The sequence below is a fragment of the Macaca mulatta genome, chromosome 19, assembly GCF_049350105.2.
Source record: "Macaca mulatta isolate MMU2019108-1 chromosome 19, T2T-MMU8v2.0, whole genome shotgun sequence".
In the NCBI taxonomy this organism is placed as follows: Eukaryota; Metazoa; Chordata; class Mammalia; order Primates; family Cercopithecidae; genus Macaca; species Macaca mulatta.
This window is the reverse complement of record NC_133424.1, coordinates 5,504,953-5,523,319: the sequence shown is the minus strand read 5'-3', so window position 1 is coordinate 5,523,319 and position 18,367 is coordinate 5,504,953. Positions and strand designations below refer to the sequence as shown.

At 54.8% G+C, this 18,367-nt stretch overlaps 1 protein-coding gene and 1 long non-coding RNA gene across 3 annotated transcripts; one reads left to right on the top strand and one right to left on the bottom strand.

The window, feature by feature from the left end:
• Nucleotides 1-818: 818 nt before the first annotated feature.
• On the bottom strand, nucleotides 819-2,496 carry LOC144337035 (uncharacterized). Its single transcript, XR_013409628.1, has 2 exons — nucleotides 2,367-2,496; nucleotides 819-1,628 (listed from the first exon to the last, which is right to left on the bottom strand). It is a non-coding gene; the product is annotated as an uncharacterized LOC144337035 (long non-coding RNA).
• MYDGF (myeloid derived growth factor) lies at nucleotides 829-15,271 on the top strand. 2 transcript variants are annotated; one of them, XM_015122545.3, is made up of 6 exons: nucleotides 829-1,009; nucleotides 2,706-2,756; nucleotides 5,212-5,273; nucleotides 9,490-9,571; nucleotides 10,540-10,612; nucleotides 12,191-12,709. In XM_015122545.3, exons 1-6 carry the CDS (start codon nucleotides 836-838, stop codon nucleotides 12,268-12,270), a joined length of 522 nt encoding a protein of 173 aa, XP_014978031.1. In that variant the 5' UTR covers nucleotides 829-835; the 3' UTR covers nucleotides 12,271-12,709. The 2 variants fall into 2 exon arrangements, 1 of the variants encoding a protein (XP_014978031.1); XR_013409591.1 differs by lacking the exon at nucleotides 12,191-12,709 and adding an exon at nucleotides 15,120-15,271 and having other exon boundaries at nucleotides 830-1,009; nucleotides 10,540-11,396.
• Nucleotides 15,272-18,367: the final 3,096 nt, after the last annotated feature.

Sequence of the window (18,367 nt, the reverse complement as noted above, 5' to 3'; positions counted from 1 at the left end):
GAGGCTGAGGCAGGAGAATGGCGGGAACCCGGGAGGCGGAGCTTGCAGTGAGCCGAGATCGCGCCACTGCACTCCAGCCTGGGCAACAGCGTGAGACTCCGTCTCAAAAAAAAAAAAAAAAAAACAAATACACAGGCTGGTCGGGCTTGATGGCTGACACCTGTAATCCCAGCACTTTGGGAGGCTAAGGGAGGCGGATCACTTGAGGTCAGGAACTCGAGACCAGCCTGGCCAACATGGTGAAAACCTGTCTCTACCAAAAATACAAAAATTAGCCGGGCGTGGTGGTGCACACCTGTAGTCCCAGCCTCTCGGGAGGCTGAGGCAGGAGAATCACTTGAACCCGGGAGGCGGAGGTTACAAGTGAGCCGAGATCGCGCCACTGCACTCCAGCCTGGCCAACAAGAGGGAAACAAAAGCAAGTATCTTGCTTCTCATCCTACTTTCCCCCCGCTAATTTTGAATATCGATGCACACACATCTTGACTGCAACGATTATGAGAAGTTCGCTTAATGGTGACCTTCGATTTCCCTCACTCCCTGTACATTTCCTAACTGAAAGAGCTGCAGTCAGCGACACGGCTGGTGAGGGATCCTGAGCCCCCGAAACGAACTCCATTACCACCTGAGGGACCCTCCAATGACCGCCCGGTTACGCAGGGTCCCTAGGGGGAAGCAGCCCCTCGGCAAAGTCCTGCCCCCAAGATGGCGGCCCCGGGCGGGGAGCGCCAGGTCACGTGATACAGCCTACGCCGACGTGGCCTCCAGCGGACGCCCCACGTGTCCCTCGCCGCGCCCCGTCCGCCCGCCCTTGCCCTGAGGACCCTTGTCCAACATGGCGGCGCCCAGCGGAGGGTGGAACGGCGTAGGCGCGAGCTTGTGGGCTGCGCTGCTCCTAGGGGCCGTGGCGCTGAGCCCGGCGGAGGCGGTGTCCGAGCCCACGACGGTGGCGTTTGACGTGCGGCCCGGCGGCGTCGTGCATTCCTTCTCCCATAACGTGGGCCCGGGGGTACGTGCCACCGCCGTCCCGGGTATTTCGAGTGCTGGCAGGCCGGGGGAGGGGGCGCGGAGCACTGGGGGCGTGGCCTGAGGAAGGGGCGCGGACCGCGGAGGTGGGTACTGAGGAAGGGGTGCGGTTTGTTAGGGTTGGAGGCTGATTGGTGAGCGCGGCACATTGAGACCGGGGTCACCACTGGGGCAGGACTGAACTCATGGGGAGCTGTGCCTTGTGGGCGCCAGCGGCGTTGAGGGGGCGTGATCACTTGTCACCTGCCTAGAGTGTCCAGGCAGCCCTGCCCTCCAGACGCAGAGGTGGGGAGGGGGCAGTGATGGGAGCGGCAGGAGGCTAAGGGGCATCTGCCCTCCTGGGCCTGAAGGAAGTCAGTCGCTGCAGCTCCGACGAGGGAGGAAGTTCCTCTTCCTTCCGTTGCACAAGATCCCCCCTCACCGAGGAAGTGAGGCCGGGTCTTCAGCCCTGTAAGGGTTATCAGCTTATCAGCAAAGTCTCTTCCCCTCTCAGCCTCCCTTTCCCCGCCTGTAATAATGATATCCTTACTGTTTTTTGACTACTTCATTTTTTCAGACTTACGTGCAGTGGCGGGATCTCGGCTCACTGCAACCTCTGGCTTCTGGGTTCAAGCAATTCTGCCTCAGCCTCCCCAATAACTGGGATTACAGGCGCGTGCCACCACACCCGGATAATTCTTGTTGTTGTTGTTTTTTGAGATGGAGTCTCACTCTGTCGCCCAGGCTGGAGTGCAGTGGCGTGATCTTGGCTCATTGCAGCCTCTGCCTCCTAAGTTCAAGTGATTCTCCTGCCTCAGCCTCCCGAGTAGCTGGGATTACAGGCATGCACCACCATGCCCAGCTAATTTTTGTATTTTTAGTAGAGAGGGAGTTTAACCATGTTAGCTAGCTGGTCTCGAACTCCTGACCACAGGTGATCCTCCCAATTTGGCCTCCCAAAGTGATGGGATTACAGGCATGATCCACCGTGCCCGGCCAATTTTTGTGTAAGTAGCAATGGAGTTCCACCATGTTGGCCAGGCTGGTCTTGAACTCCTGATCTCAAGGCGTCTGCCTGCCGTGGCCTCCCAAAGTGCTGGGATTACAGGTATGAACCACCGTGCCAGGCCGGTTTGCTGACTACTTCCTTAAAGCTAGGTGTGATGCCAAGTCCTTTATATGTTACGCCCAAGATACGGATGAGAAAATGCTTCAGATAAAAAAGAGAAACAGAGAGAAAATAGAGGCTCAGAAAAGTTTTCACTTGTCCAGGGTCCCCATGTCCCATGGCAAAACCCATCACTACAAAAATATGAAAAATTAGCCAAGCGTGGTGGCAAGCACCTGTAAATCCCAGCTACATGGGAGGCTGAGGCAGGAGAATCGCTTGAACCCGGGAGGCAGAGGTTGCAGTGAACTGAGATCATCCCACTTCAGCCTGGGTGACAGAACAAGACTCTGCCTCAAAAAAAAGAAAAAAGAAAAAGAAAGGAAAATTAGTTGAGTGTGGTGGTTGCGCACCTATTGTCTCAGTTACTTGAGAGGCTGAGGCAGGAGGATCGCTCAAACCTGGGAGTTTGAGGCTGCAGTGAGCTGTGATTACGCCCCTGCACTCCAGCTTAGGTGACAGCAAGACCCCGTCTATTAAACAAAATAAAAATTTCCTTCTATCAGATCTTTCTTTTTCTTTCATTCTCTAGGACAAATATACGTGTATGTTCACTTATGCCTCTCAAGGAGGGACGAATGAGGTGAGTTGTTCAAAATTCCTTCTAGCTTACTGTGACAGTATCCGTTGTTGTATGGAGATGTTCTGTAGCAGACAACGGGGTTGGGTCTCACATACATCACCTTACACTCATTGAATGATTCTTCCTAAACCAATAAAAAGGGAGAGTATTGGCATTAAACAGTGATGACAGATTCTGCTGTCATTATTTCACAGAGCAAGCAAATGTCTGGACAAAAGGAGGGATGGAAAATGGGAGTCTGCCATCCCCATGAGCATCTGTTGGGGTGTTGTATTTTATGTGTAGTGTAACAAGTTATCACAGCTTAGGGGCTTAAAACAGAGCACCCATTTATTATCTCATAGCTTTGTAGGTCAGAAGTCTGGGTCAGCTCAGCTGTGTGCTTCATAAAACCAAACTCGAGGTATCACAGGCCGGGCATGATACCTCATGCCTGTAATCCCAGCATTTTGGGAGGCTGAGGTGGGCAGATCACCTGAGGTCAGAATTTGAGACCAGCCTGGCCAACATGGCAAAACCCCATCTCTACAAAAAATACAAAAATTAACTGGGTATGGTGGCACACGCCTGTAGTCCCAGCCACTCAGGAGGCTGAGGCAGGAGAATCACTTGAACCCAGCAGGCAGAGGTTACAGTGAGCCAAGATTGTGCCACTGCATTCCAGCCTGGGCAACAGAGTGAGACTCTCTCAAAAAGTAAATAATAAATAAAGGTATCACAGGCAAGGCATGGTGGCTCATGCCCCGTCTCTGAGAGCATGAAATTAACAGAAAATTTTAAAATTAGCTGAATGTGGTGGCGTGCATCTATGGTTCCAGCTACTTGGGAGACTGAGGTAGGAGGATCACTTGAGCCCGGGAGGTCGGGGCTGTAGTGATCCGTGATTGTGCTACTGGGCAACAGAGCAAGACCCTGTCTCAAAAAAAAAAAGTCTCTGGTCTGGGAGAAGAATCCTCTCCTTCAAGCTCTTAGTTGACAGAATTCAGTTACTTGTGGTTCGAAGACCAAGGTCCCCATTTCCTTGCTTGCTGTTTTCTCCAGCTGGTGGCAGAAGAGCCAGTAAGAATGATTTGGGCCGGGCACAGTGGCTCATGCCTATAATCCCAGCACTTTGGGAGGCCAAGGCTGGCGAACCACCTGAAGTCAGGAGCTCGAGACCAGCCTGGCCAACACGGTGAAACCCTGTCTCGGCCGGGCGCGGTGGCTCAAGCCTGTAATCCCAGCACTTTGGGAGGCCGAGACAGGCGGATCACGAGGTCAGGAGATCGAGACCATCCTGGCTAACACGGTGAAACCCCGTCTCTACTAAAAATACAAAAAATTAGCCGGGCGTGGTGGTGTGTGCCTGTAGTCCCAGCTACTCGGAGGCTGAGGCGGGAGAATGGCGTGAACCCGGGAGGTGGAGCTTGCAGTGAGCCGAGATCGCGCCACTGCACTCCAGCCTGGGCGACACAGCGAGACTCCGTCTCAAAAAAAAAAAAAAAAAAAAAAGAAATCCTACAGAGAGATCCAAGTACCCTTTAACCAGGTTCCCCAGTGGTCACATCCTGCAAGATGCTAGTCATTTTAGAGATGGGGGATCTCACTATGTTGTCCAGGCTGGTCTTGAACTCCTGGGTTCAAGTGATCATCCCGCCTTGGCCTCCCAAAGTGCTGGGATTACAGGCGTGAGCCACCACGCCCGGCCTGCATTTTCCCTTTTGTTTGTACCTGTTGCAGCTCCACCGACAACTCGGGATAGCCTTGGTTTTCACACCCATATGGTGTGTTAGCAGACAGTGGGCCTTCTGCCCTTCTGACCTAGGAGAAAAAGGTATCACTGTAGTTCAGCTTGCGTTTCGTTTTTTTTTTTTTCATAAACGATGTTGGACATACTTTTATATGTTTAAGAGTTGTTCTTAGGCCTGGCGTGGTGACTTACATCTGTAATCTCACCACTTTGGGAGGCCAAGGTAGGAGGATTGCTTGAGGCCAGGAGGTTGAGACTAGTCTGGGCAATATTGGCAAGACAGTGATTCTGCAAAACACAGAAATTAGCTGGATGTGGTCCCAGCTACTTGGGAAACTGAGGTGGGAAGATTGCTTGAGCCCAGGAGGTGGAGGTTGCAGTGAGGCGAGATCCTGCCACTGCACCCCAGCCCAAGCCACAGAGGGAGACTCCGTCTCAGAAACAAAAAAACGTTGTTCTTATCTCCCCATCCTTGGGAGCCACCTTGGGGTGGTTCTCATTTGAGGCACCACTTTTATGGGAAGGATGTGGCGCAGGCAGGCTCCCTGATCACAGATGGACAGCAAACCCCAGGCCACCAGGAGGGCGGGGCAGGGGATATAGTGGCAAGCCCCTGAATTGGGAGGTACAGAAGAGGTGGCCTGACTGTAGAATCAGAGGCACACCTGGAACTCTGCGAGAGCACCTGTGTGTCCGGCGCTGACCCACGCTGTGTTCTCTCCCCAGCAATGGCAGATGAGTCTGGGGACCAGCGAAGACCACCAGCACTTCACCTGCACCATCTGGAGGTGAGGCTCGGGGTGGGGATGGCATTTCCGGCTGCCGTTGGCCTGCCCGCTGGCCCCGGGAGCTGCTTCGGAAGGCAGGGAACGAGAGAGGACAAGGACGGCCAGACAGATGGGGGCGGCACCCCTGGAGGGGAAGATAGGCCAGCAGGGGGACTCATGCACGTGCAGGTTGGGGGTGGCTGGGGCGCGACTGCTTCCCAAGGAAGTGCACTGATGCAGAGGCTGAGAAGGTCTGGGGGAGACTAGGGGAGCCTGTGTAGGGCAACGTCCCAGGAAAAGGAGAAGCAGCTCAGAGGGTACGGAGCATCGACCAGGGCCCAGGAAGGCCCCGAGGGGCTCCACCCTCCCCTGAGGGTGACACGAACTCACCAAAGGGCTTTTTGGCAAGTTTTCTTTCTTTCTTTTTTTTTTTTTTTTTTGCGGGGGGGGATGGAGTCTCCATCTGTTGCCCAGGCTGGAGTGCAGTGGTGCGATCTTGGCTCACTGCAACATCCGCCTCCTGGGTTCAAGCGATTCTCCTCCCTCAGCCTCCTGAGTAGCTGGGATTATAGGCGTGTGCCACCATGCCTGGCCCTTTTTGGCAATGTTTAAAAATTGAGATAAAATTCCATAAAACACAGCATTTTAAGCTCACAATTCAGCTGCATGTAGTACTTTCTCAGAGGTGTGCAGCCAGACCTCTGCATCCAGAACATTTTCATCCCCTGAAAATAAACTGTTCCCATCAGAGTCATTCCCCTTCCCAGCACATGGCAGCCACGCATCTCCCTCCTGTCTCTATGGATGGGCCTGTCCTGGACATTGCATAGAAATGGGGTCAGACCCTCCCTGTGTGGCCTTTGGTGTCTGGTTTCTCTCACTGAGCGTGACATCCTCAAGGCTTATCCGTGCTGAGGCGTGTGTCAGCCTCGTTTCTTTTCCTGGCTGAGTCCCATTCCATAGGGCTCCCTGCAGGAACCTGTGGAGCTCATATCCCTCTGACTGAAGGAGGCAGACTGAGGCAGGGAGCCCCTCCAGGCACCGACAAGGACGGAGTCGGGGGTAGGGGGTGTGCCCAGATTGAAGCCTGTGCAGAATGAGGATGGGGTGGGTGGAGAGGGGATTGGAGGGTGTGTGGAATGAGGATGGGGTGGGTGGAGAGGGGTTTGGAGGCTGTGTGGAATGAGGATGGGGTGGGTGGAGAGGGGATTGGAGGCTGTGTAGAATGAGGATGGGGTGGGTGGAGAGGGGATTGGAGGCTGTGTGGAATGAGGATGGGGTGGGTGGAGACGGGATTGGAAGGTGTGTAGAATGAGGATGGGGTGGGTGGAGAGGGGATTGGAGGGTGTGTAGAATGAGGATGGGGTGGGTGGAGACGGGATTGGAGGCTGTGTGGAACGAGGATGGGGTGGGTGGAGAGGGGATTGGAGGGTGTGTAGAACGAGGATGGGGTGGGTGGAGATGGGATTGGAGGGTGTGTAGAATGAGGATGGGGTGGGTGGAGAGGGGATTGGAGGGTGTGTGGAATGAGGATGGGGTGGGTGGAGATGGGATTGGAGGCTGTGTGGAATGAGGATGGGGTGGGTGGAGACGGGATTGGAGGGTGTGTGGAATGAGGATGGGGTGGGTGGAGATGGGATTGGAGGCTGTGTGGAATGAGGATGGGCTGGGTGGAGAGGGGATTGGAGGGTGTGTGGAATGAGGATGGGCTGGGTGGAGAGGGGATTGGAGGCTGTGTGGAATGAGGATGGGGTGGGTGGGGAGGGGATTGGAGGCTGTGTGGAATAAGGATGGGGTGGATGGAGAGGGGATTGGAGGCTGTGTGGAATGAGGATGGGGTGGGTGGAGAGGGGATTGGAGGCTGTGTGGAAGGAGGATGGGGTGGGTAGAGAGGGGATTGGAGGCTGTGTAGAATGAGGATAGGCTGGGTAGGGAGGGTAGATTGGAAGCTGTAGAATGAGGACAGGGTGGGTGGGGAGGGCACAGATTGGAGGCTGTGGAATCAGCCAGCTGGGGTGGGAGGAGGAGGGAGATGCTGGGAAGAGTCCTGGTGGAACTGGCGGAGCTGGTGCAGGTCTGGACTGGGGACGAGCTAAGCCAGTGACAGGTGTGGGAGTCTGTGGGGTAATGGCCGTGGAGGTTTGGATGATGCCATCTCCCAGGGAGTGTGTCCCGCCAGAAGGGGCCCCAGCTGGCGCCTGCAAGGACCCCAGCATGACCTCCTGTTTCCCCTCAGGCGTGTCTTTACCAGCATGTTCTCTGAAGGACCAGCCTGATGGCTCATAGCCTTCTTGGGGTGCAGACATCTGGGAATCACACAAAAGCTGTGCCTCTTCCATCTGCCCAAACACACACGCGTCTGGGTCCGCAGCCCCTCCCCAAGTCTCCCCAGGCACTGCCTGGTTCGGCCTCTGCTGCTATCCTCAGTCAGGCTCACGGTTTATGGGCTTATCCAGCTCCACTTGTCCCACTCATTCTCGTAACTCCACTGCCTAAATCCCAGCTTGATCTGGGAAAGGACATGAAGGGAAGGAAGCCGTCGGGCCCCTAGTGGGGAGGAGGTCAGGGGCTTCAGGAATCTTGTCCCTTCTTCCCTGATCCTTGGCCCAGAATGTCTCAGCCCAAATGGTGGGTATTTCTTGAGCATTTATTTTGTGCAGACACTTTGGAGGGAGAAGTCCAAGCTGTAGTTCCACCGCTGTGGTCAGGTTAAAGCACGTTGACAAATGAGAGATGGAGATCAGGGAATGGCGACGTTTAATTGAAGGACAGGGTGTGATTTGCTGCCTCGTGTGGGCGTTGTCCCGCCATCCCCTGAAGGGTGCTTTACAAACAGCAGGTGTTCACCCAGTCATTTCTGGGGAGATTCTCACCCACTCCATGGGACTGGCTGCGTCACAGGCAGGCCAAGGCCAGCCCAGGAGGCATCAGCAGGGTCATTGACAGGAGACAGGTCCCATCACCCCAGAGAGACCCTGCAGAGGTCGCCCTGTAGTCACGGGGAAGCCCACGGTCACCATTGTCTGTGCAGGCCACTGCCCCGCACGGACCCCTGAGCCCTGAGTGCCGGCTCCCCAGAAAGCATCTGGGCAGGTGCAGGCCTGGAGCAGCTGGGATGGTGGCTGGGCTCACCTTGAGCCTGAATCCTCCTGTCCAACCCCCACAAAAGCTCCCCAGGGGCATGCTCAGCCCCGGAGACCTGCCACCCCAGGCCTCCCCATCTCAGACAGTGACTGGACCCTCCCTGACCAGGCCTGTTGGCAGTGCTAGGGCTTAAAGAAGAATCTAGGGGCTCCCTGGATACCCTCACCCCACCCATGCACGTAGAACCGCAGCCAGGGCTTCCACAGAAATGGCCGTCCTGCTGCTCCTCCATCCCCATCACACTGTCTTCACACCAGAGATGCCATCATCCCCTGCTGTCACCTTCCGGCACCTTCTGCCACTCCAGTTCCTTAGAAGCCCCCGTTAGTAGCCTCCTAGAGACCTGGGCAGATGCTCCTCCCCACTTCCTAGTTAACTCCTGTGCTTCCTAGTCAGCGCCCTCTGGGAAGCCTTTACTGTCCTCTCGTTGTCCAGCCCTAGCCCCCATCGTAGTACCTGGATTGCTGTCGGCACCCGAGAAGCCATGTGCAGTGAATGGACATGGGGTCCTGTCCCAGAGCAGCTCCCAGCCCACAGAGGAGAGACGCATGTCTGTGAATGAGCTGGAAGAACATTCTGGCACAAAGGGGCCAGGCACGGTGGCTCACGCCTCTAATCCCAGCCCTCTGGGAGGCTCAGGCGGGCAGATCACTTGAGGTCAGGGGTTCAGGCCAGCCTGACCAACATGGTGGAATCCCGTTTCTACTAAAAATACCAAAATTAGTCGGATGTGGTCGCAGGTGCCTGTAATCCCAGCTACAAGGGAGGCTGAAGCCGGAGAATCACTTAAACCCAGGAGGCAGAGGCCACAGTGAGTGAGACTGTGCCCTTGCAATCCAGCCTGGGCAACAGAGTGAGACTCCGTCTCCAAAAAAAACCCCAAAACATTCTGACACAAAGGAAAGAGGCTCTGATGTTGAGAGGGCCCTATCCATCCTTCCCAGTCAGCAGTGTTTGGGAATGGTGTCCATGTTGAGAAGCAGGCACGAGACTTGCTGACCCCAGCCCAGGTCCCTGGTGGGGCTACTTCCAGGGCTCACAGACCCAGACCCAGCAGGCCCGGCCTGACCCCCTCGCCCCCCTTCCTCTGCAGGCCCCAGGGGAAGTCCTATCTGTACTTCACACAGTTCAAGGCAGAGGTGCGAGGCGCCGAAATCGAGTACGCCATGGCCTACGTGAGTATCTTGGGGTGGGGCAGGCTCTGAGTGTGGTTTCTGTGCACTGGGGCAGCTGTGAGATGTCCCGCCACGAGAGGGCTCCGTGGGGATAGGGAGGAGAGGGGACAGCGAATCCTGCAGAGGTAGGGTATGTAATTTGGAGGAACCTGGCACACAGACGCCCCCAGACCAGGAGGCGCCGGGACACGGGGAGGTTGGTAACCTGCTGCTGCTGGCTTCTCTTGTATATGCCAGAAAAGACTTCTCCAGGCCAGGTGCGGTGGCTCAACGCCAGTAATCCCAACACTTTGGGAGGCTGAGGCAGGAGGATTGCTTGAGGCCAGGAATTTGATACCAGCCTAGGCAACATAGCAAGACCCTATATCTACCAAAAGTTAAAAAAATAGCCAGATGTGTTACTGTGCACCAGTAGTCCCAGCTACTCAGGAGGCCAAGGCAGGAGGATCACTTGAGTCCAGGACTTTGAGGCTGCAGTGAGCTATGATTGCACTGCTGCATTCCAGCCTGGACAGTAGAGTGAGGCCCTGGCTCAAAAACAAAAAAGTTGGCCGGGCGCGGTGGCTCACGCCTGTAATCCCAGCACTTTGGGAGGCCGAGGCGGGCGGATCACAAGGTCAGGAGATCGAGACCACGGTGAAACCCCGTCTCTACTAAAAATACAAAAAATTAGCCGGGCGCGGTTGTGGGCGCCTGTAGTCCCAGCTACTCGGGAGGCTGAGGCAGGAGAATGGCGTGAACCCCGGAGGCGGAGCTTGCAGTGAGCCGAGATCGCGCCACTGCACTGCAGCCTGGGCGACAGAGCGAGACTCCATCTCAAAAAAAAAAAAAAAAAAAAAAAAAGTCTCCTCTCCCTCTTTAGTAAAAGCACAAAGCTTTAGTCTGTGCTTCTTTGGAAAGCAAACTGAATCGTTCTAATGATGAGCGTTGAAATGGCCCTGGTAAAGTTTCCGCTCGTTCTCTTTCAGTCTAAAGCTGCATTTGAAAGGGAAAGCGATGTCCCCCTGAAAACGGAGGAATTTGAAGTGACCAAAACAGCAGGTATGGAAAGATGGGGATGGAGTAGAGGTGACGACACCCCCATCCAAGGGCGGGCAATCGGGGCGGTTTGGAGAGGGGGGTCGGCCATAGGGGTCCCTGGAGACTGTAGACCAGGCATCCACAAACGGGTTCTGTAAAGGCCACCTCATCAATATCTTCAGCTTTGTGGCACTGTACGTTCTGTCTGAGCTGCGCCATTGTGGCACAAAGCTGATGCAGACAGTATGTCCATGAACGGGTATGGCTGTGTGCCACTAGAACTTTATCTTAGCTGGGCGCGGTGGCTCATGCCTGTTATCCCAGCTGCTCAGGAGGCTAAGGTGGGGGATCATTTGAGCCCAGGAGGTCAAGACCAGCTTGGGCAACGTAGCAAGACCCTGTCTCTACAAAAAATTTTTTAAAAATTAGGCTGGGCGTGGTGGCTCACGCCTGTCATCCCAGCACTCTGGGAGACAGAGGTGGGCAGATCACTTGAGGTCAGGAGTTTGAGGAGGATCACTTGAGCCCAGGAGGTTGAGGCTGCATTGAGCTATGTTCGCACCACTGGACTCCAGCCTGGGCATCAGAGTAAGACTCTGTCTCAAAAACAATAAACAGGGCTGGGCGTGGTGGCTAACACCTGTAATCCCAGCACTTTGGGAGGCCAGGAGTTCCAGACCAGCCTAGCCAAGGTGGTGAAATCCCGTCTCTACTAAAAATACCAAAATTAGCCGGGTATGTTGGCACATGCTTGTAATCCCAGCTAGTCAGAAGGTGGAGACAGGAGAATCGCTTGAACTCAGGAGCCGGAGGTTGCAGTGAGTCGAGACCGTACCACTGCACTCCAGCTTGGGCAACAGAGAAAGACTCTCATTTCAAAAAAATAAATAAAATAAATAAATGAAATAAAGTAGAAGCCATCAGGGCTTTGAAGTTGGGACCGTGGCATGCCGAGGGGAAGCTGCAGGGGTCACTGGGAAACATCAGGGTCCTCCTTTGGTTGCCTGAGCAGCACCAGTGTCCTCAAGCCATGTTCAGCTGCATGGGGCCAGTGCTAAGCAGAAAGAGGAATCGGAGGTGCCGAGCTGGGGCAAGGGTGGGAGGCGAGGGAGTGGACAGAGCAGGTAGGGCCAGGAGACTTGGGTGTAGCAGTGGAAGCCAGAGTTCTGACCCTGCTGGAGAAGTGTCATGTGGGCCTCAGACAGGTTCACCCACTGAGCAGGAGGTCTTGCAGCCTGACCCACCCTGCATCCTGTTCAGGCCGGGATCATCTCCTTCCTGGGCTGCTTCTGGCCCCTTTCTGCATCTCTTCTCAACAACATGGCACAAATGACCAGGGTTCTTCCCACTTCAGGTCTTTCAGTGGCTTCCCGCTGCCTGCCACCTCTGTTAGCCCCACCGACCTCACCCTCCACACCACCATTTTCCTGTCTTATCACCTGTAAGACTTTCAGAGCCTGGGGCCTTTTCACATGGGAGTCTGCTTTGGAGACTGCTCCCCTTCCCTGCTCAGCCCCCACCGTGGACCCCACCCCAAATCCTCAGGACTTCTGAGAATTTTCAACGTTCAGGGCGCAACCATGTGTTTCTTTCTTGTAGTGGCTCACAGGCCCGGGGCTTTCAAGGCCGAGCTGTCCAAGCTGGTGATTGTGGCCAAGGCATCACGCACTGAGCTGTGACCAGCAGCCCTGTTGCGGGCGGCACCTTCTCATCTCTGGTGAAGCTGAAGGGGCCTGTGGCCCTGAAAAGGCCAGCACATCACTGGTTTTCTAGGAGGGACTCTTAAGTTTTCTGCCTGGGCTGACGTTGCCTTGTCCGGAGGGACTTGCAGGGTGGCTGAAGCCCTGGGGCAGAGAACAGAGGCCCCGGGGCCCTCCTGGCTCCCAACAGCTTCTCAGTCCCTGCTTCCTGCTGAGCTCTTCTGGACTCAGGATCGCAGATCCGGGGCACAAAGAGGGTGGGGAACACGGGGGCCACGCTGGGGAAAGCAGCCATGCTCCCCCCAACCCTCAGAACTGCTTTCCTCTGTTTACCCAGGGGACGGACCTCCTTTCAGATGAACTGGGAAGAGATTAAATGTTTTTTCATATTTAAATAAATAAGAACGTTAAAAAGCAACCCCACAGCCTGGGCCCTCCCGGCTGGCCATTGTGCGTCGGGGGCTCAGACGCGGCTGACACTGCCCCATTGAGGGCAGGTGGGTGGTGTCTCTGGGTGGGACTTCTCTGCAGGCATCAAAGCACTGGATCCCAAGGTGGCTGTATGTGAACTTGCCTCCTTCCCCCCTTGGCACTCGCTGTCCCTGGGCCTCCTACATGCTGCACACTCAGGTTCCTGTGCCTGCCAGAGGCCCCAGCTCAGGAGGATGTTGCAAGGCCGACCTGCCCTCCGCAGCCTGTGGGCGTTGTTTCCCCTTAGTGTGTTTTTTTTTTTTTTTTTTTTTTTTAAGACAGAGTTTCCATCTTGTCACCCAGGCTGGAGTGCAATGGCACCATCTCGGCTCACTGCAGCGTCTGCCTCCCAGGTTCAAGTGATTCTCCTGCCTCAGCCTCCTGAAGTACCTGGGATTACAGGCACCTGCGACCACGCTCAGCTCATTTTTTTGTATTTTTAGTTGAGACAGGGTTTCACCATGTTGGCCAGGCTGGTCTTGAACTCCTGACCTCAGGTGATCCATCCACCTCGGCCTCCCAAAGTGCTGGGATTACAGGCGTGAGCCACCGCGCCCAGCCTTTTTTTTTTTTTTTCTTTTAAGACAGGGTAGGCCGGGCGCGGTGGCTCAAGCCTGTAATCCCAGCACTTTGGGAGGCCGAGACGGGCGGATCACGAGGTCAGGAGATCGAGACCATGCTGGCTAACACGGTGAAACCCCGTCTCTACTAAAAAATACAAAAAATTAGCTGGGCGAGGTGGCGGGCGCCTGCAGTCCCAGCTACTCGGGAGGCTGAGGCAGGAGAATGGCGTAAACCTGGGAGGCGGAGCTTGCAGTGAGCTGAGATCCGGCCACTGCACTCCAGCCTGGGCGACAGAGCGAGACTCCGTCTCAAAAAAAAAAAAAAAGACAGCGTCTTCCCGTCACCCAGGCTGGAGTGCAGTGGCATAATCACGGCTCACTGCAACCTCCATCTCCTGGGCTCAAGTGATCCTCCCACCTCAGCCTTCCAAGTAGCTGGGACTACAAGCACGCGCCACCATGCCCGGCTAATTTTTGTCTCTTTTTTTGATAGATACGGGGTTTTGCCGTGTTGCTCAGGCTGGTTTTGAACTGGGCTCAAGCAATCCACACCTGCCTCGGCCTTCCAAAGTGCTGGGATTAGAGGCATGAGCCACTGTGGCCAGCCTCCCTTAGTTTTTTGAAGCTGGGTTGCAACACAGTGACTAAAAAACAAAAACAAGCCAGACGTGATGGCTTATGCCTATAAATTCCAGCACTTTGAGAGGCTAAGGCAGGAGAATCACTTGACACTAGGAGTTCAAGACCAGCTTGGGCAACATAGCAAGACCCCCATCTCTACAAAAAAAATAATCATTTTAAGGCCGGGCGCGGTGGCTCAAGCCTGTAATCCCAGCACTTTGGGAGGCCGAGACGGGCGAATCACGAGGTCAGGAGATCGAGACCATCCTGGCTGACATGGTGAAACCCCGTCTCTACTAAAAAATACAAAAAACTAGCCGGGCGAGGTGGCGGCGCCTGTAGTCCCAGCTACTCGGGAGGCTGAGGCAGGAGAATGGCGAGAACCCGGGAGGCGGAGCTTGCAGTGAGCTGAGATCCGGCCACTGCACTCCAGCCTGGGCGGCAGAGCGAGACTCCGTCTCAAAAAAAACAAAAAAAACAAAACAAAAAATAATCATTTTAAAATTAGCCAGGCGTGGTGGCACACACCTGTAATCCCAGCTACTCAGGAGCCTGAGACAGGAGAATCGCTGGAACCCAGGACTCCAAGGCAGTGGTGAGCCAAGATCGCACCACTGCAGTCCAGCCTGGGTTACAGAGCGACACCCTGTCTCAAAAAAAAGAAAACCAGCCAGCCTTCCCACTGCACACTTGATGCCACCACGTGAGGAAAGGCCTGACAGCAGCACACGTCAGCAGGAAGGGCCCCTAGACCAAGAATGGCAGTGCTCTGAGGTCTGGGGACCCCTCCGGGGCCAGGAGCCTTTCCAGCTCTCGACTCTGAGGCTCCACAGGGCCCAGAAGATAAGCACGACAGGGTTGCCAGAGCCTCCTGTGCAGAAAAGGCCATGGGAAATGGTGCCCACCGCCCATACCCTGGCCAAGGGTGGGGGACTCTGCCATGGTCAGCTGGGAATCACCCACAGCTTCCGGATCCGTGGCTGCGGGCATCAAGGATGATGCCTGGGCGGCCTGATGCACCAGCACACGCCAGACAATCTCAGGATACACAGGAGCTTCCCCTCTGAGCCCACATGTGCATGTGTGTGCTTTTTTGTTTTGTTTGTTTTTGAGACGGAATCTTGCTCCATCACCCAGGCTGGAGTGCAGTGGTGTGATCTCGGCTCACTGCAGCCTCAACCTCCTGGGTCTAAGCCATCCTCCCACATAGCTGGGACCACAGGTGCATGCCACCCTGACTGGCTATAATTTTCATTTTTTTAATTCTGTTTCTGAGACCAAGTCTCACTCTGTTGCCCAGGCTGGAATGCAATGGCACGATCTCAGCTCACTGCAACCTCCGCCTCCCACGTTCAAGTGATTCTCCTGCCTCAGCCTCCCAAGTAGGTGGGATTACAGGCACCTGCCACCATGCCTGGCTAATTTTTGTACTTTTTAGTAGAGACGGGGTTTCATCATGTTGGCCAGGCTGGTCTTGAACTCCTGACCTCAGGTGATCCACCTGCCTCAGCCTCCCAAAGTGCTGGGATTACAGGCATGAGCCACCACACTCAGTCTTATATTTTTTTTAGAGATAGGGTCTTGTTATGTTGCCCAGGCTGGTCTCGAACTCCTTGTCTCAAGTGATCCTCCTGCCTCGGCCTCTCAAAGCCCTAGGTTTACTGGTATGAGCCACTGTGCCCAGGCTGGTGTGTGCTTTTATTTAAATTGTTCCAGCCGGGCACAGTGGCTCACTTCACACCTGTAATGCCAGCACTTTGGGAGGCCGAGGCGGGTGGATCACGAGGTCAGGAGATTGAGACCATCCTGGCAAACACGGTGAAACCCTGTTTCTACTAAAAATACAAAAAAATTAGGCGTGGTGGCGGGCACCCATAGTCCCAGCTACTTGGGAGGCTGAGGCAGGAGAATGGCATGAACCCGGGAGGTGGAGCTTGCAGTGAGCCGAGATTGCGCCACTGCACTCCAGCCTGGGCGACAGAACGAGACTCCATCTCAAAAAAAAAAAAAAAAAAATTGTTCCGTAGTTCTATTTGGTTTGTTTCCTTTAATTAAATCTCAAATTTACAAGAGTCCAGACTGGCTGGACAGCCCAGCAGGGACACGTAGAGTTTTGCCCATTGATGTCTCAACAGCACACGGTTCCATCGGGGCTTCGTGAGAGAATCAGAATCCACGTAAGTTCTTGAAGGTCTGTCTCTCGGCCTAAGATAAGCGGAAAAGGTTGCCTTGGAAGCGTGGGGTAGAGGTAGGAACAGCTGGCTCTCTGGCCAAGACCTTTGGCTTTTTCATGGAAGCAAAAACCAAACCACAGGAAACCTGCTCCGAGTCTGGGGTCAGGATTTCCTATCAGTGAGTGCGGCAGGCCAGGGAGAGGCAAAAGGGAGTGGAGAGGACTGTGGCAAAAGGGAGAGGGGCAGCCCCTGCACAGCTTCACCAGGGGTCAGTGCAGGCTCGGATGGCCCCGACTGGCAAGTTTGCAAGAGAAACTCCAAATCCGGACGGGTGTGTGTGATCTTGGTTTTTAAATGCTGGCACGTTTCAAATGTCTCAAATACTGGATGGAGCCGGCTAGACCTACCTTCTCACCGAGTAAGGCCCACAGGCCCCTGCGGCAACCTCTACCCTCTATAGACGAGGTTCTGCAAAACAGCCATGGGACCTCGTTTCCCCTCCCCCACAGGCACCCAAAATAACCTTCCTGACCTGCAGCACCATTTTGCAACCTTTGAGAACCCATGCCCCCTGCTGACAAACAAAAATGGCAAATAGACTCCACCACAGCACGCCTCCACGCCCCGAGCTAAGAATCGCAGCGCCTCTGGGTAGTACCAGAGCCAAGATGACGGCCGAGCTTTGCTTTCTTGGGTCTGTCTTATAAAAGCAACATGGTTGGCTGGTTGGTTGCTGATTCTCCAAACATGAAATCAGGATATTACAAACGTGCACACTTTGTGAGGCCGAGGGAGGTAGATCGCTTGAGCCCAGGAGTTTGAGACCATCCTGGCAACATGGTGAGACCTTGTGTCTACAAAAAATACAAAGATTAGCCAGGTGTGGTGGTGCACGCCTGTAGTCCCAGCCGAGGATCACTTGAGCCTGGGAGGACGAGGCTGCAGTGAGCCGAGATTGCACCGCTGCACTCCAGCCTGGGCGACACAGCGAGACCTTGTCTCAAAACAATAAATAAAATGTGCATACATCTCAGGTGGTTTCCCCTACCCCTGGGTGGGGGGCACGCTCCATCCCCTCCCACGTGACAGTCCCTGGATTGGAGCCGTTCTCCTCCCGACCCAGGGCAGAGGTCTCCAGTGTCATGCAGGCATCCTGGCTGAACGTGCCAGCGTTCCCTGGAGCCTTCTTGAGTGGGGGCTTCCAGGACCAAGTCCTGTGGACTGACGGGCTTCAGGCACATTTGTTCTCATTCAGTTCTCTGGACCACAAGTCTGAGATGAAGGTGTGGCCAGGGCTAGGTCCCTCCAAGGCTGAGGGGAATCTGCCCCGGGCCTCTCCCAGCTCCTGGTGGTGGCTGGCATCCTTGGCCTTCCTTGCATGCATGTCTGTGTCCAAATCCTTTTTTTTTTTTTTTGAAGACAGGGACCCACCCTCACTCAAGCTGGAGTGCAGTGGCACGATCATTGGTCACTGCAGCCTCTAACTCCTGGGCTCAAGTGATCTTCCCTCCTCAGTCTCTCAAGTAGCTGGGACTATAGATGCCCACCACCACAATAATTTTTTTTTTTTTTTGAGACTAATCTCACTTTTTCACCAAGCTGGAGTGCAGTGGTGCAATCTTGGCTCACTGCAACCTCTGCCTTCCAGGTTCAAGCGATTCTCCTGCCTCAGCCTCCCCAGTAGCTGGGACCACAGGCGCCCACCACCACGCCTGGCTAATTTTTGTATTTCTAGTAGAGACGGTTTCACCATGTTGGCCAGGATGGTCTCAATCTCTTGACCTTGTGATCTGCCCGCCTCAGCCTCCCAAAGTGCTGGGAGCCACCACCCTCGGCCCACCACAATAATTTTTTCTTTTTTTTTTTTTTTTTTGAGATGGAGTCTTGCTCTGTCGCCCAGGCTGGAGTGCAGTGGCACGATCTCGGCTCACTGCAAGCTCCACTTTCCGGGTTCACACCATTCTCCTGCCTCAGCCTCCCGAGAAGCTGGGACTACAGGCGCCCTCCACCATGACCAGCTAATTTTTTTTGTATTTTTAGTAGAGACAGGGTTTCACCATGTTTGCCAAGATGGTCTCGATCTCCTGACCTTGTGATCCGCCCGCCTCAGCCTCCCAAAGTGCTGGGATTACAGGCGTGAGCCACTGCACCCGGCCTTTTTTTTTTTTTTTTTTTTTTTGTAGATATGGGGGTCTCAGCATCTTGCCCAGGCTGGTCTTGAACTCCTGAGCTCAAGCAATCCTCCTG

What these genes read in the sequence shown, in the direction of transcription:
- MYDGF (XM_015122545.3), top strand. Translation starts at nt 836, where the DNA reads ATGGCGGCGCCCAGCGGAGGGTGGAACGGCGTAGGCGCGAGCTTGTGG. An exon ending in CTCAAGGAGGGACGAATGAG is followed by an intron (nt 2,757 to 5,211) that starts GTGAGTTGTTCA and finishes TTCTCTCCCCAG; the next exon opens with CAATGGCAGATGAGTCTGGG. An exon ending in TTCACCTGCACCATCTGGAG is followed by an intron (nt 5,274 to 9,489) that starts GTGAGGCTCGGG and finishes CTTCCTCTGCAG; the next exon opens with GCCCCAGGGGAAGTCCTATC.